The 15967-nt window shown below is 32.9% G+C and overlaps 1 protein-coding gene across 2 annotated transcripts in view; it reads right to left on the bottom strand.

Moving 5' to 3' along the window:
* Nucleotides 1-2771: 2771 nt before the first annotated feature.
* Nucleotides 2772-15967, bottom strand: part of LOC126740587 (frizzled-2-like) — a 29046-nt gene continuing 15850 nt past the window's right edge. For both annotated transcript variants that reach the window (XM_050446672.1, XM_050446673.1), the window contains exons 2-4: nucleotides 4857-5252; nucleotides 4616-4799; nucleotides 2772-3997 (exon numbers count right to left, since the gene is read on the bottom strand). In XM_050446672.1, the coding sequence (XP_050302629.1) occupies nucleotides 3183-3997; nucleotides 4616-4799; nucleotides 4857-5252 (1395 nt within the window). In that variant the 3' untranslated portion in view covers nucleotides 2772-3182. The remainder of the gene's footprint in view (nucleotides 3998-4615; nucleotides 4800-4856; nucleotides 5253-15967) is intronic.

Here is a 15967-nt window from a genome sequence, read left to right as displayed (position 1 = left end):
TTATCTGGCCGTTGTTTGAGGCTTCAGTTTGCTGATTCTGAATCTGAAGAACCCACTTCCTCGTTCATTCAATCATTCTGAGTGTGCCACAGAGCTCTGTTCTTAATACCCTTTTATTTCTTATATTCACATAAATGGCTTACATAAAATAGTCAAAGAATATCCTTTCTTGATGACACAATTTTTTGACATACCGTCGGTGTAACTGCTCTCAGAGCGATGGTGAGCTAGGGTCTGGCTAATGTTAAAAGGTGGTGTGACAATAATTCTTTGTCATTTAATGTTTCACAGAAAAATATGTAAAATTTCAAATGTGGTTCAGATCATCCTAATTTAGGTTTTTAAGCTGCACATCAAAGAATGATGGCAAATATATATTTTTTAAGAATTTTCAGATGATTCGTCTTTTCCATTAGATGCGAAATATAATCCTTCTGTTGTTCGATATTGGTTCGGGAAAATGAGCGCAGAAGTTTTTAATTCCATTGTTAGTATCCTCAAAAATTCAGAGTTTTGCCTGGTATTGGGAATACAGCCATGGACGACCGATAATATAGAGCCATTTTTAATGGATGGTATTTTAAACTGCCAAAAATACCTCGAGTTGCTGCAAAACCAAGTTTTTCATGCCATCTAAATCCTTCCTAATTTAGACCTGGACCTATAATGCGGTATGGTAAACAAATATTAAGAAACAAATACTTTTCCCAACCGTCTCATTAGTGAGACAGGCGATATTAAATGGACTCCTAGATCTCCAGATTTGTCTCCAAATGACTTTTATTTTTGGGTTTATCTTAAGCAGAACATTTATACAGACGTCGAATTACCTTACCAATGCCCGTATTCCTACAAATTGGATTGCCAGACAATATTCAAGTTTCTTACGGAATACTGGGATGCATACTTGCAAGTCAACTCGATTTATTTAGAGTGTCAAAAAGCTTTATGCTATTGAGGACCCATATCAATCTTGGTTGTAAAGCTGCCTCTCCTGGCTATACTTAAACTGTCAAGCTGAGAGGCTTGACATTATCTATACCTATAAACATTCACTCAAATACCACAAATATCACAATATATAAGACTGACACTTCGGCCCTATTTCCTCCCTGATCTTCTTTCTTTTTATTAATTAAACAATAGCAACATGAGTTCAATTTACAAAGAATCTCGGATTTTGGTGTTGGGTTTGACCACTGTCGCATCACACTAGATGCGATTTAGTTTGCCTAACTATGGGTATAAGTCACCCGACACAAAACCTGAGCTTAATAATCCAACGACTTTTTCTGGATAATTGAAGCGAAAGTAAAAATTATAGTGTATTCCATCATTGATAGGAATACTTTTAATTACTTATAGTAGGTATATTCCAAGTAGCTCTAACTGGATCTATAGCCAGTCAATAAGAATTTAAGTGGGTCCGAACTCCTTCTCTTTTAGAGCATAGCGTACTTCCTGATACTCTAAAGAGATAACATTAGTGCAGTGCGGCAACATTTAAGAAAGAAAATCTTAACCTAACCTATTTTATACTTTCTGTAGAGGAAAATTTTCGACCTATTGAGCTTTTTCCTATAGTGCCTAAGATCTTTGAAAAGTGCAACTGTTTTCAAAAAGCCAGCATAGTTTCCAGAAGAAAAAAAACATAATGTCAAGGAGTAATAGTGGATAGGGATATTTCATCGGAGAGGATGGTAAATGTTGATGTACCATGACTAATGTTCATGATTCATATTAATAATTTATTTATTAAGCAGTACGTAGAATGAACAGGCTGACCTCTTGGCTGACAATACTACTATATCGCTCTCCGAGGATACTTCAGAATTGACACATATAGGTTGTATGGTTGTATGTAAACCAGTTTGAGCTCTGCATTTATTTAATTAGGCTGTTGCTAAATAAGGATAAAATACGATTCATGCTGGTTGAAACGCGTTACATAATTTTAAGCAAAGTTCTTGGGCACAAACCTGCAGTGGGAAGCTCATGTGAGTTGCAAAAACTCAGTCACTTAATACTTATTGTCTTGGGGTCTCTCATCATCTGTATCTGCAAATGATTGGCTGAACAGCCTAAACGATTTACCATATTTCACTATGCGCTACATGGCAACATCAAAGTGTTTGTATACAGTTCCCATCAAAAATAATCCAATAAGGTTTACGGCTTTGAATGTCATAATTTAAAATATATAATACAATTCGGACCCGTATACTTTTGTTTTCAGGGGATATACAACAAGCGAGGGCAGTATTGACCCTTACTTTCTCAAATAGAAAGGGGTATGTTGTAATACAACTTTTCAAACGCCATTAAATAATGTTTAAAATGGTGTTTTTTTTAATTTTACAATTTAATTGTATAGAATAGTACTCACTTATGTTTTATCTTATTAATGGTTATATATGTCCGTCATTTATATCCATATAAATGCTGTTCAAAGTGTTTCCGGACATTCTAAAGAATATCGAGTAATTTGATCTGATTGGATTTTAGTAAGGACTAAAATCTCTTAAGAATTCAGGATAGATCACTATATTTACGATTTAAAATGTCTTCACAGAAAGAAATCAAATAACGAATGACCATTCTATAGGATCTCTTTTCCCAATCCATCTCCCAGGAATGGTTTTTTTATGGTAACTTTGGAGTTAAAATGGTGTGAGTTTTTATCACAGTAATATTTTTCAGACATTTATGATGCTAAGAATTGCGCTGTAGTTTGAGTTCGCTGAGATTAATTATTATTAAATAAAAAATAATTTAAAATTTTAAGTTATAAGTATTTATTTGTCATGTCATGGTATATCTTACAATATAAATATAGTTATTAAAACATAACCACACCTACTAACTAAAAACATTATATAAAAATAGTTACATCTAATATCACAATTCTGATTTTTTTATAATAAATAAATTATTTTACAATATTAACAGATTATTTACTATTAAACATATAGTATTTACAACAATTAGCAAAATAATGAATTGAGAACTTTTTAGTGGACAATTAATTCGAACTCCGAAATAAGTCCGTGCGAGTTCAATACATTGCAATTAGCATTAAAAAATATATTTCATATAAGTTTTACGTAAATCATATTACGGAGCATTTTGAAAATAATCAAAATAGCTACATAAAATTGTTAGGCACTTTTTACTCTACACGTTTATACCCTTGTCACTGGCACATTAATATGAGGAGCTGTGCTGGCAAAAAACAAATCAAAAATAGTCTTTTTTTCCTCTACAATTGTACTCTTAGTATTGTTCAATAAAGTACTGTTACTACTTTTAGGACTATTATCCTGGCTTCTAAATATTTTAGGCAATAATCTACTGAAGCCTTGACTCGAGTTGTCGTTGTCGGATGATTTTTTACATGCGCACATAAGGTCCCTGTACATCTCAAACGTTTTTGGTGTATAGACCCATAAGGTAGCAAACACAATGCTTGTTTTCCTAAGTACTAACTTAACTAAAGTTAAGGTAAAAGTGTTATAAAACTGGCACATTAAGTACATAAGATAAGGCGCACTTATCCCTACACTAATTAGCAAAAGCCGGTAAAACAGCCTTTCCAGTTTTACAGGAGACCTTCCAGCAATCATTAGAGTCTTTCTAACATTCTTTAATGCAACCGACGTTAGTACAGCCAAAATACTACTTAAAATCATAAAAAATAGTTGGAAAAATACGAGGACTTTATTAGTAACCTCACAAAACCCTGATAAATGATTAATACTTATATGGTTAGACATAAGAACGTAAAACATAGGTATAGCAGAGCAAATCCATACGATGGCATGTAGCTTCGTTGAGATTTTTTCAATGGCTTCGGTAGACCATTCCTTCATGGCACTTAGAAACCACACGAAACAGAAAACGGTCCACCATAACGTGTAGGCAATATCGCAGAATAGGAGGATCAAGGCAATACCTACGCAGGAGAGGCTCTCTGCCGGTTTTTCGTAAGCGAGGTTACCTGAAATTAAAATAAATTTATAGAAGTAGATGTAACGTTACCTATGTTGCTATCAAACCTAACTGAAGAGCTACTTTTTGATTTGCAACAAAGTATCAAAAGCTTGGGCGCCTCAACAGTTACAACCTTAACTCCGTCTCTCTTTCATTTGGACTTTCTTTAAATAAGAATTAAGGCATGCAGCAGCCAACAAGTAAACGGTTTTGGCTTTAAAATAACAGTTCCAACTTTCGAAATGCACCGGATGCCATGCACATTTTGAAAAAAATAATTGAATAGATCCATCTTACAATACATTATTGCAAATATATTATAGAGTATTTAATAATCTTCGTCACTATTTGTATCCAAACGAAAATAAGGAGTTCTAAGTCATTTTCAAGATTGAAAGTTGACACGTTTAAGTCACAAGAAATTAGACTAAAAATCACAAACATTGTTATGTTGCTGGTATGGTTGAATAAGAATGTATTGTCCAATTTCTTATCGGAAAACTCAATTTTTCTGTATTCTAAGACTCGTTCAACAAGTATGAATCATTCCTTTGAATTCTCCAGGGTTATCGATACAACTTAAAAAAAGTATATGATAATTTCTAAAGCAAAAATGTGTTCTTACCTGTACATGTATAAGGACCTTCAATCCATCTAATAAGATAAATTGTACAAGTAACAAATCCACAAGACGTAAGGTACAGAATCGGTCTAGCTGGCCACCTAAACCTCCTTGGCTGTATAGTAAAGGTAATCAGGCAGAAGGAGGTAAAAACGAGACAGATTATTGACCATACAGCAACCCACAGCTAAAAAGAAAATAGATCATTAAAACCTACTATCAAATAAAAAAATATTCCTATTACCTCAAATGTTGCAACTTGTTCCGGATCAAAATGCTGCTTGCTTTTACAAATCGGGACACACTTGCCCCCACTGGGCGTCGTACTGGGAGGACAGTTGATAGTAAACGTCATTTCTTCTTGGATGAAATTAGTTTGAGGCTCTTCGTCCTCTTGAGGCTGTTGCATGCAGAGCTCGGGAGGTTCCGGAAAGTTCGAGCAATTGAGTGCCTCTGGCCAAGTCATACCGAGTTTTTGAAGTGAGTCGAGACAATCTTCTTGAACTTTTTCGCATAGTCCTTTGCAGGCCGGAATTGGACCAGGAACATGTTCGGAACACATCGGTACAAATACGGAACATACGAAAAGGCGAATGTATTTTGAGCACTTGTGTTGAAGTAGGGGCTCGTAGATTCTTAGCTGTAAGAAAGGGACGACTTTAATAATAGTAGGAGCGTTATCATTAAATTTAATCTAAGAAGTTTGTTCTTTCTTTGAAGTGCGTTTTTGTTTAAAGATCATTTCAATATCATATGACAATATTTGATCAATTTTATCATCTTTGGGAGGAAATTGGGCGGAAGTAAACTAATAAATTACTAGGTGTGTTTATATTTCAAATACATTTGAAAGTGTGAACAATTGCTATTATTTTCTGACTAAGAATATTTTTTTTAAACTCAATATCATACTCGGCGCAAAAGGTAAACAACACTTAAAATTAAATATTTGTTAAGCATACAACTTATAATAATTACGATTTTAAGATAATTATCCATTAAGTTAAAAGCTTTTATATATATAAAAGGTATCTAAAAGATAAAAGTGAAATCGTTTTATTTCCACTCAGTATCGCGATATTCCTAATAAAAAAGGTGCTCTTAATGAGATAAGCCTGCCTATAAAATAAATACACATATTAGAATTATAGACCAAGCAATTATCGGATTCAAGAACTAATCCAAGCTTTATTAATATAAAAAAAAAATCAGTAGTTGTCAATGAGTATTACCAAAAAAAAAACACACAAAGCATCAAGTTGTTGCGGTCACTACTCAAAATTCAAAAAATAGAAAGATATCTTATTGTCGTTAGAGGTTTGGAGTTGGGTGATGAAGTTCTGGATTTCTATGAATTACTGCCAGGCTACAAAAAATTCATATGAAAAGAATAATCTAACTTTCTCAGGGATTAAGCAGTCCAGATAAATACTATCTATGCAAAAAATATTACACTTCTTCCCAAAAAAATCTAGTTTCTAGAAATGGAACGTCTTATATGAAGAAAAACAGTGGATTGTATTAGAATTTAATTTGAAAATAGTTGTCTTTGCTCACATTTATTCTAACTAAACGCTATCGACGGATCACAATGTGGATAGCGATGTCGAGTGTGAGAATAAAAAATTCCAAGATATCCCTTAAATACTTCCACAACTTTAACGATGTTGACAAGAGACATTTCTTTGGTATTTAAAGCAACATGTTAAAAATGAACAGCACCATAATTTTACGCAAGTTTTCTTTATTTAAACCGAGAAAAAAGCCAAGAAAAATCTCAATAAATTTGCATATACGCCCGAGAGTCGTAAGAATTACGACTGGCTAAGTTTGATTTATTTTCCTTGGTTTCAGTCCGCACACGATTATTAAAAACCCCGTTCCGAAAATAGCGTTTTATAAATTATTTACATTAAGTTTTATACAATCGGACGAAATATCTGACTGATTTGTTTCTGATTTAAATTTTGAGAGATCCGGAACGCACTCACTCAATTAAATTCTGTTTATTAAAAGTCTCGTATCTACTATACGTGCAAGCGTTTATTTTATTCAAAAATAAATAAAATTCTGTAAATGGACGGACGGTGAAATAAATCATTATCAAACAAGTTAATGTAGACGCCAAGAGTCCGAAGTCGCGTTGGCTATGTTGTCTATGAAAAAGTGTCACCTGGGACTTCTAAAGTACGAAGAAACTTTCTGACGTCATGCTCATGAAGATTAATAGAATTTATTAATTACGGTACTGCCTTATTAAATCAATGAAAGAAATATCACCTGTCAGGCGTTCAGATGACGTTGAATACAGGACCGAAATGTAAATTTTTCGGTCGTTTATACCTTTTTACGTTAAGCAAACATAGCATTCACATAAAATTTTATTACCCTGATGTTTATAAAATGTGTTGCGCCGCGCGGTGTTTGGAAAAGGTACATTATTATTGAATAACATATCGGTTCGACGGCTTATCAAAAAATTATCAGCGAATTTCTGCTTTGTCGGCGATCGGAGAGGACGATGTTTTATCGCTCTTTTTTTACTGATTTATACATACAAATAAAACAATTTCTTCTTAAATTCGTTTTTTACGAGCTTTCTAACAATAATTCCCGTAATATTATATAAGGTCTGCTAACATCCTAAGAGTAGGTACTTTGAATGTTGTAAATAAACTTTACTCTAGGGTGATCAGATTTATAAATTTGACGGCTTTAACTCGATGGCGCTGGTCACCCCATGACGCTCGTAGACACTTTTACATTTTTTATGCATATATTAACTCTTTTTACCGGAAGTAATCTGATTCCTTTGCTAACTGCCATTTTGCCTCTATTTTAAACCGAAATTCACTCCATTTTTCACTATAATATGTTAATTTTTCGAGGCTAACTTGAAGATCTTCTCAATGAAAACGCAGATGGCATAAAATAATTTCATCGAAATCCAGTGCATTTTCTCAGTATTATATAATTTGGAGAAGGGTGTCTCATATTACGTCACTTGGGTTACATTTACCATATTCTGCTTTTCCAGGGATTTAACTTAAAGGCGATAACGTCACCGAGGGGAAGCGTTTCAGATTTCTTTAGGGGACAAAGTGTGTGATTGATTCATCATGATTACGTATTGACAAGAGAGAAGGATAGTTAAGAGACGACATGTTCTATTGTCTCGTTTTCCTGATAAGAAAACCTACAGAAGAGGATTTTGTCACTTGAATAGATGCTTGCTTAATATACCAAGAGTTTTGTGCCATCCATTTTTAAAAAGTGCATGGCAGCGCTTATTAACTAAGTGTAGGTTCCAAGTTCTGCCTACGAAAGGTTTATAAACCAATCGAAGTCTAGTTAGCTTTTTGTGCGCTTTGCTACGTCGTCGTTTTTTACTTTTCAGAATGACCTTAGTAAGCGTCTGACTTTGATGAGGGTAACTATTACTTGCAAAGAAATTTCGCAAAATATTACGCGAAACTTTAGGTATTTCTAAGATATTTTTCTGATGCAGACTACATACTAATGTATACAACCATAGTATGTGTACAACCCACGTAGAATCATAATCTGCATAATGCATTATGAAAATTTAAGGGTTATTTTAATAAAAATAAAATAGATACTCTGATAAAAGCAGAAAAATTTAAACACTATACAAAAATGAAATTAAATTTAATTCTTTAAATAAAAGAACCAAACAGACCTCCTTCTTTGGGTAAACAATAAGTTACGCTATCATAAAAGTAATTCCAAAAGAGTTTCTGGTAAAATAGAATTGGCAAATTCAACAATCTTCTCTCGCAGGTCCTCTAAATTTGTTGAGCTACTAAATTCTTATTTGTAAATCTCCTTAAGACAAAGCCAAAAATAAGTCATTTGGGGACAAATCTGGAGGTCTAAGAGGCCATTTAATATAGCAAGTCCCACTAATAACAGGGTTAGAAAAAGTACTGGTTAAGAATTCTTTTCTCATAACCACATTATGAGCACTCAGCTGTCTTGTTGAAAATAGACCAATACCAGGTTAAACGAGGCAGGATGGCAAGAGGAACATAATTTTGCAGCAACTCAAGGTGTTTTTGGGCATTTAAAGTACCATCAATAAAAAATTGCCCTATAATTATGGTCGCCCAAAATACCAGGCCAAACATTAAATTTTTGAGAATTGTATTTCCCATGTAATGGAAATGAAGAATTCTCTGAAAATATTAACTTCGTAAAAAATTTAAATTTTTATTTAATTTTTCCATCATGGTTTCACAAAATTATGTTCTTCGCCACTTGCCTTCGAAAAATATCTCCGAGTTTTGGAATATTTTGTACCCATGTTTTTCAAAATACTAATAGCAGTTTTATTGTCCATCTCCAACAGTTCTGATTGTGTTGAATTCACTTCTAGGGCACTACAAATCATTTCTTCCAGTCGTTCTTGCTCCTGGACCGTTTCCATAGAAGGTTCTTGCACTTTAGTGTGGCATTTATGATAATCTTGAGGACAAAACGATGTCTTAAAAACCACATGAAATTTTTTTCGCAAGAAATCGGTGTATTTTTAAATTTAATTGAAAACAATCCCTACATTGTACTGCTGAATTGCCTTCATAAAAGCATTTAATAAATTGAACTCTTCAATTCTTCAGAAGGAGTATAGCCAGAATAAGTTGAGGAAAAATAAATGCGCTTTAAAATTTAAGGGGGCAGGGTGCAGTCACACAACAATATGAGGCATGCCGATCTTATAATATATATAGCAATTACCAAATAGACAATGAGAAGATATGGTGTTGCCATTATTTTGGACAATGCGTAATATTTAATTCCCCGATCTGTATATACTCCACACCCGTGGCAATGCATCATAATAGTTAGAATGATCTTGCTGTAACTGTCAATATATGGCTACTTCTATGGCCATTCGCATATATCTATGGATATTCGCAACCGGACAAAGGAATTATTCAATGGATATCAAGATATGGAGAGCAGCGTATGGATAGCCTATAAGTAATATACACACGATTATGATCGGCTGTACATAATGTACACTCGATGTCTTTATGGAAAGTATTAACAATAAGTTGAAACTTAAAAAAATGCACAACAAACTTCCTACCACAAACTAGAAAATAAATTTCAATGATTTAAAACTGCTAAGAAAAAATTACTTTAACTACTTGGTTATTTAAACTTCTCCCACACAGTTAAACGCATAATGAAATTCTGCTTTCCCAAAAAGACTGCTTCCAAGAAATAAACAATGATTTCAACTTCCTGAGAAATGGAAAATTGTTTTTATAAGGTGTTGATAGAACTGCTTGGAAAAAATGATAATGACAATAGCCTGCAAGTGAGAGAAAATTATAATATTTGCTTTGAGAAGTTACGAATATACCTTCAACTAATTAAAAGTTTTAGAAAATGTTTGAATTTTCGAATGCTTAATAAAAATAGAGAAACGCTAAATAATGTTTAAGATGATCAATATATCATATGTTTTTTAATATTTCTCTTTTTTGTTAGTTCTATCAATGATTTTGTCGAGTTAAACTTCTATATTCATGTTCTGAAAGACCTGGTAGAGTGATAATTGCATCGATTATAACAGTAACAATATCGCCTATACATACTGTGTATATATTTTTCTAAAATTTTAAATCTTTATATAGTTTGCAATGCAAATTTTTAGTTAATAGTTAACCTAAAAACTAAAGGATCGAATATGGTAAAAAAAATCGATTTTTGTGCTCCGTCACTGGTTTGACTCTTCAAAACAACAACGAGCGGTCGGGCAGGCAAGAGAACAGAAAAACTGGCAAGGAGGGATTCTTTCTTGATTTGATGCCTTGACGAAAAGCGAAGAGACGACGAGAACACGGCACGGTTAAAAACTATAATTCGAAATTTGTCCCGGTACCGTGGCCGGTGTGTACGACGAATTGTAAAGAATGCTAAGGTAAAAAGTCTACAGGACATTAACCACGGCCATTCCGGCGTAATCGACGCGAAATTTCGGCGGCGAGGGATCTAAAAAAGAAGTCGAGAAACCTCTCGTCACTAACCGACCGAGGGAAAATATTTCAAATTTTATTTTTGCAACGGAAATAGCAAACGATTTTTATCTGTCAAATTGGGCACTCAACGAGACAGTCTCCGAATAAAAAAGCCTTATGACATTAAAATTAATGGAGAAGTAACAATTTACAAAATTATCTAAGAAAAATATATAACAATACTTCGAATGCCCGTAAAAAAAAGTCTTACTATCTGGACAAATACAACTTATCCTGGAGCAGACCTTAGATTTGACCATAACCCGCTGGTTGCCGACACTAAGCCATCACCAACGACAGCATAAATGCAGTTTAGAAATTATCCAAGGAACTATAAGAAATAAGCTATTAGCTGAACATCACACCGAAGAAACAGAAATTCATGACATCCGAAGTATTGTACCTCATGGAGCTAAGGCGGTAATGTAAAAAATAAACCCAAAAGAATATAAAAGGAGACAAAAGGAAATCGAAATAAAACAAAAATTCGTATAGTAAAGAAAACTGGATGAAGAAAAAGTGTACTAAATAAAAAGACCTGGAAAATAAAGAAAACACTTTCAATAAATATAAAAAGGTAAAATAAGTGGCAGGGTTATATAATAAAAATACCACTAATATGCTCGTCGACACTAAAGGCAAAAATATCTGAAATGAAAAAAGAATCCTTGGGAGGAACATGGTTCAAATACATAAATGAGCTGATGAAGCCATCTCAACAGAGCTGTAACAAATGATGTAAACATTAAAATCTCGGTCAAACTGCTTATTGCGGTGTACACGACTGGAGATTTACCAGAAAATATGCCAGAAAACGATGCATTGATTATAGAATAATACGCTTTATGAGCTACACCTTGAAGGTCTTTCTCAAAATTATTTACGGGAGGATAAGATTCAAATGTGAGGCAGCTTTGGATGGAAGCCAATTTGGCTTTAGAAACGCATTTGGGCATTGTTTGCTCTGACCATACAACTACAAAAATGTCGTGACCAGTGCAGGACGTTTTTGTGTGTGATAAATACAATACGATATGCCGACGACACTGTCATCCTAAGTGACATACTAGAAGAACTGCAACATCTACTAAATTGTGTAAACGCAGAAGAACAAGGAATGGGGCGAAACATAAATAACAACAAGACAAAATTGATGATCTTTAGTCGACAGCCATATCCTGATGTCGCACTACAGATCGATATGAAAAATATAGACAGAGTCACCGATTTTGAGTATGTTAGTTGCTATATCACCGAATATCTAAATCATATGGCATAATACAGCAAATGGTCAGTGTTGCCGTACGGCCCGGTATGACGTATATGACGCACATGACGTATATCTAGACAATTACCGCTACAGTAATTCGGTTAGAAGCTTTCGAGATGTGGTTATACCGGCGAATGCTGAGAATATCCTGGACCAATGAAATGCTACTAAATAGAGCTGGTGGGAATATCTCATATCTTAAACATGTCTTCAAAGGAGAGCGATACATTATTCTACAACTGATCATCATGGGAAAAGTGAAGGACGTAGAGGAATGAGCAGAACGCAGACTTCCTGGCTGGTATACGCAACATTGTAACAATCAGTTATAGGAACTATTCCGATTGGCGCAAAATCGAGAAAGACTTGCCTAAGTCAACCAATGTCAAGGGGACCTGATATGATACTTGAAGAAGATCTGGACAAATTATAATGAATCAACAAAATTAAATGAATCTTTGGGTAAAACTTCTCTTATAAATCCACAAAATGTCTACAGCTCATAAAAATGGTTGGAGAAGGGTACATTTTTCATAAAATATCCGCAAACACATTAACCAAGATAGTCCTCCAGGGCAGAGACTCTCCACTATACATCAAAAAGACATACATTTATCTTAATTTATCTTTTACGAGCATCAATAACTGTTTCCTTTCAAACTATATAATTGTTTATTAAAATATTAGAATTTAATAATTTTTTATCTGTTATTAACTCTCATAAAATAGATATTTCTTAAATTATTTAGAACTTACAAACGATTAGAAATAACAGAAATACAAGATAAGCCATCTTAATAAATGACGCTGACATGGCAAACCCAAACTTTAAAATAAGTGTTTATAAAACAAAGCAAAACTAACATAACATGTTCGCACCTTACCCGAACTAAAAATACCTGTGATGCGCTAAAATTGACAGAAATCTGTTAAAAACCGAACTTTTTTTATTTGTGATTGCACAACGCAGGTAGAAGCGGCAAGAATACAGGCGTTCTAAGAAAACCGGCAAAGGGATGATTATCAAGAAATGTATAGGGAACTTGTTTGTAAATACGAAAGGGATACAACTGCTTAAGAAGATCTTAAATAATTTTAAAATTAATATAAAATTTCGTAAGATTTCATACAGGGTGAGTTACAAGCATCAAAGTATTAAAAAACAGATATTTAACTCCTATAAAATATACAAAATAATTCTGGAAGGTCGAAAAACTCGGCAACTCATTTACAGAACCTATACACAGAACCAGTAAAAGTTTAATTCATCAAAAACCATAACAAACCTCTTTATTTTGAAAAAACTATTTTCAATTTCTGTAAGACATAAAAATCACTTCAAAATCCTAAAAATATGGAAAATATTTTATAATGCATAAAAGACTGTCAAATGCCTAGAATAAAATGGAAAATTACTTAAATAGATATTAAAAAATATTTCAGATGTCTTCAAGAGTCTTTAAATGCGGGAAAGGATATTAAAATGATAAATATATTATAAAACCTGAACATTCTGAAAACTGATTCAACTGAAATTAAAAATTTAATTACAAAATTAATTATTGACGGTCTGGTAATTGTTAACCATTATTTTTTGTAATTTTAAAAGTATTGCTTTCATGATTTTTCTCACATCCCTAATAAACAAATCATGAGTTGTCCCTGTTTTATTTAATGGCACACTTAACTAAATTAAATTTATAATAAACCTTTCATGGGATCCATATTTATGAGGATTTTAATGGAAAATAAAGTGCTCCAAGTAAAGGTTTCAAAATTTCTATTTTATATTTTTTCATCAGTTCAAAAGTATATTTGTTTTCTAATTATTCTATAGTTACTTTATTTTCGGTTTGTAAGGTATAAGTTGGGAAACCAATGCTTAGTAAAATGTTAAAATTCACCTTTTTTTTCATTATTATTTTATATATTAATATTTAGAATTAATTTTTTTATAAATAAAATAATTTTGGACATGGTGTCCCTTATTTTGGAATTATTGAAAACTTGCCCAAAGTTGGGAAAACTTTGTATATTGTAACGATATTGTAAACACCGAGAAACCAGCTTATTCTCCGACGTCGCACGATGTCTAGAAGGTTGGCGAGAATCGTCCGCAACAGCGTTCAGCCGAATATATAAGAAGCTGCAGTCAGTTCAGTGAACTAAAGTTCGAAATATTGGCGCGAAATTTAAAATATATAATCTCTAGTAGTCGTGAGTGATCATGAAGTGTGTTAATAAATTAGTTGAATATTTTCGATTGTTTTAATTCCCATCTAAATTATTTAAATTCCATAGATTTTACTTTGGAATCCATCATGCTTATCCTTGAGCATATATCCTATAAGCCCAATAATTTTGTATGAAATTTGAAAACGTTTTTAGCATAAGGGACCTGCTATATTCTTTTAATCCCTTAACACTTTTTTGACATACAATGCCTTTGCACAGGATCGATAAAGGTTTAATTCATCAAAAACCATAACAAACCTCAAAATCATTCATCTGAACCTAAAACAAAACTCCGTGTCAAGCCAAAATTAATTAAAAAAAAATTAATTCCAACGACCGCATTAAAAAGGAACATTCCGAGAAGCACGGCGGGTAATGGAGTGTATGGCTATAATTAAATTTAAAACGCTCCTCTCGAAGATATTGCTGGAATCGGGTCTAAATTGCCATCAGTGTCTGCTCTAATAACCGTCTTTAATACGCATTAGAGTCGCAACGGGATACCCTGGGCACTTGTAATCTTCATAGTTTTCATCCGTAACCAATCGGGGGACCATAGCGTGACCTGATCGCGTTATGCTTATTAAGAGCAATTTTGACAAGAAATTATTATACCATTTTTGTCTTCACCCATCAAATATATTCACATTTGGACTGTTAATTGCACGCTTTGTGCTTAATGATGTTAATACCTTTATTCAATGGATTTAACTTTTTTATGCTATTTTGTTTGATAAGATTCTTTCAATGCCGAGGAGAAATGTAATATGCGATTCAGTCTTAGAAACAAATTGCGTTTAAATACAGATAAAGCAGTTTTTATTAATTTTACATCACCAATATCAAAGTTCCCTAGATAGAACTCAAAACCAAAGAAAAAACGATCCCTCAAGTAACAGAAACTAAGCTATTAGGATTTCACATTTAATTGAACTGGAAACTCCAAAATTTTGCTATTGGGCATTCTTTCAGAAACTTATTCAAAAAATATCATATTCTCACTCTTCCCGCCCTCTATGTACTAGATATATTGATTCATGTTAAGAAAAATGAACAGTTTTGCGATCATGGGAGACATTTACGAATATAACACAAGATTTAATACCAATTTAGCCAGAACTGTTTAAAAAAATCCTCGTTATATGGGTGTAAGACTGTTCAATAAGTTTTTTCTGTTTCAAAATAATATTTCTGGAGTCTTTGGTAGCTTTAGCAACATATACCTTAAAGGAATTTTCAATAATGGATCTGGCCTGATCACTTGTCTTGCATTTGAAACATTTTATATATTTTTTCTAACTCACATTCATGGTCTGCTCAGTTTTAAATTGAAAATCCAGATGTATAATTCTGTTAAGTATGTTTTTTTCCTTTCTCTTCTGATGTTCTTTATGCTATTTACTGTATTGGTCTTATAAAATAAAAACTTTATTTATTGCCTCAAAAAATTGAAAAGTGGCTTGTAAGATTTAATTATTTTCTTGAACCAGTTTTTGCTGAGCAGTTAGTTTTTATTATCTTGGACAATCAAATTTTACCTAATTTGATTATTGTAGACCCTGGATTTTATTAAATTATTTCAATTTTGCAGGATACAGTGACAGAGTTTTCTAAAATGTAATGAATTTGAAGCCTGGAAACATTTACAAAATTTCCTGTGAAATTTAGTTTTTTTTAAAATATGTTTGCTATATTTTTTCAAATACTTACTAATAAACTTCTTTATAGAAAAACTAAACAATTTAACATGCATAAACCTATTGCAATTGGTTGGTTAACTTAACTGCATTAATGGATATAAGG

The sequence above is a fragment of the Anthonomus grandis genome, chromosome 9 (genome assembly GCF_022605725.1).
Source record: "Anthonomus grandis grandis chromosome 9, icAntGran1.3, whole genome shotgun sequence".
NCBI classification, from domain to species: domain Eukaryota; kingdom Metazoa; phylum Arthropoda; class Insecta; order Coleoptera; family Curculionidae; genus Anthonomus; species Anthonomus grandis.
Note: the sequence above shows the minus strand (reverse complement) of the source record. Positions and strands in the feature narration are given on the sequence as shown.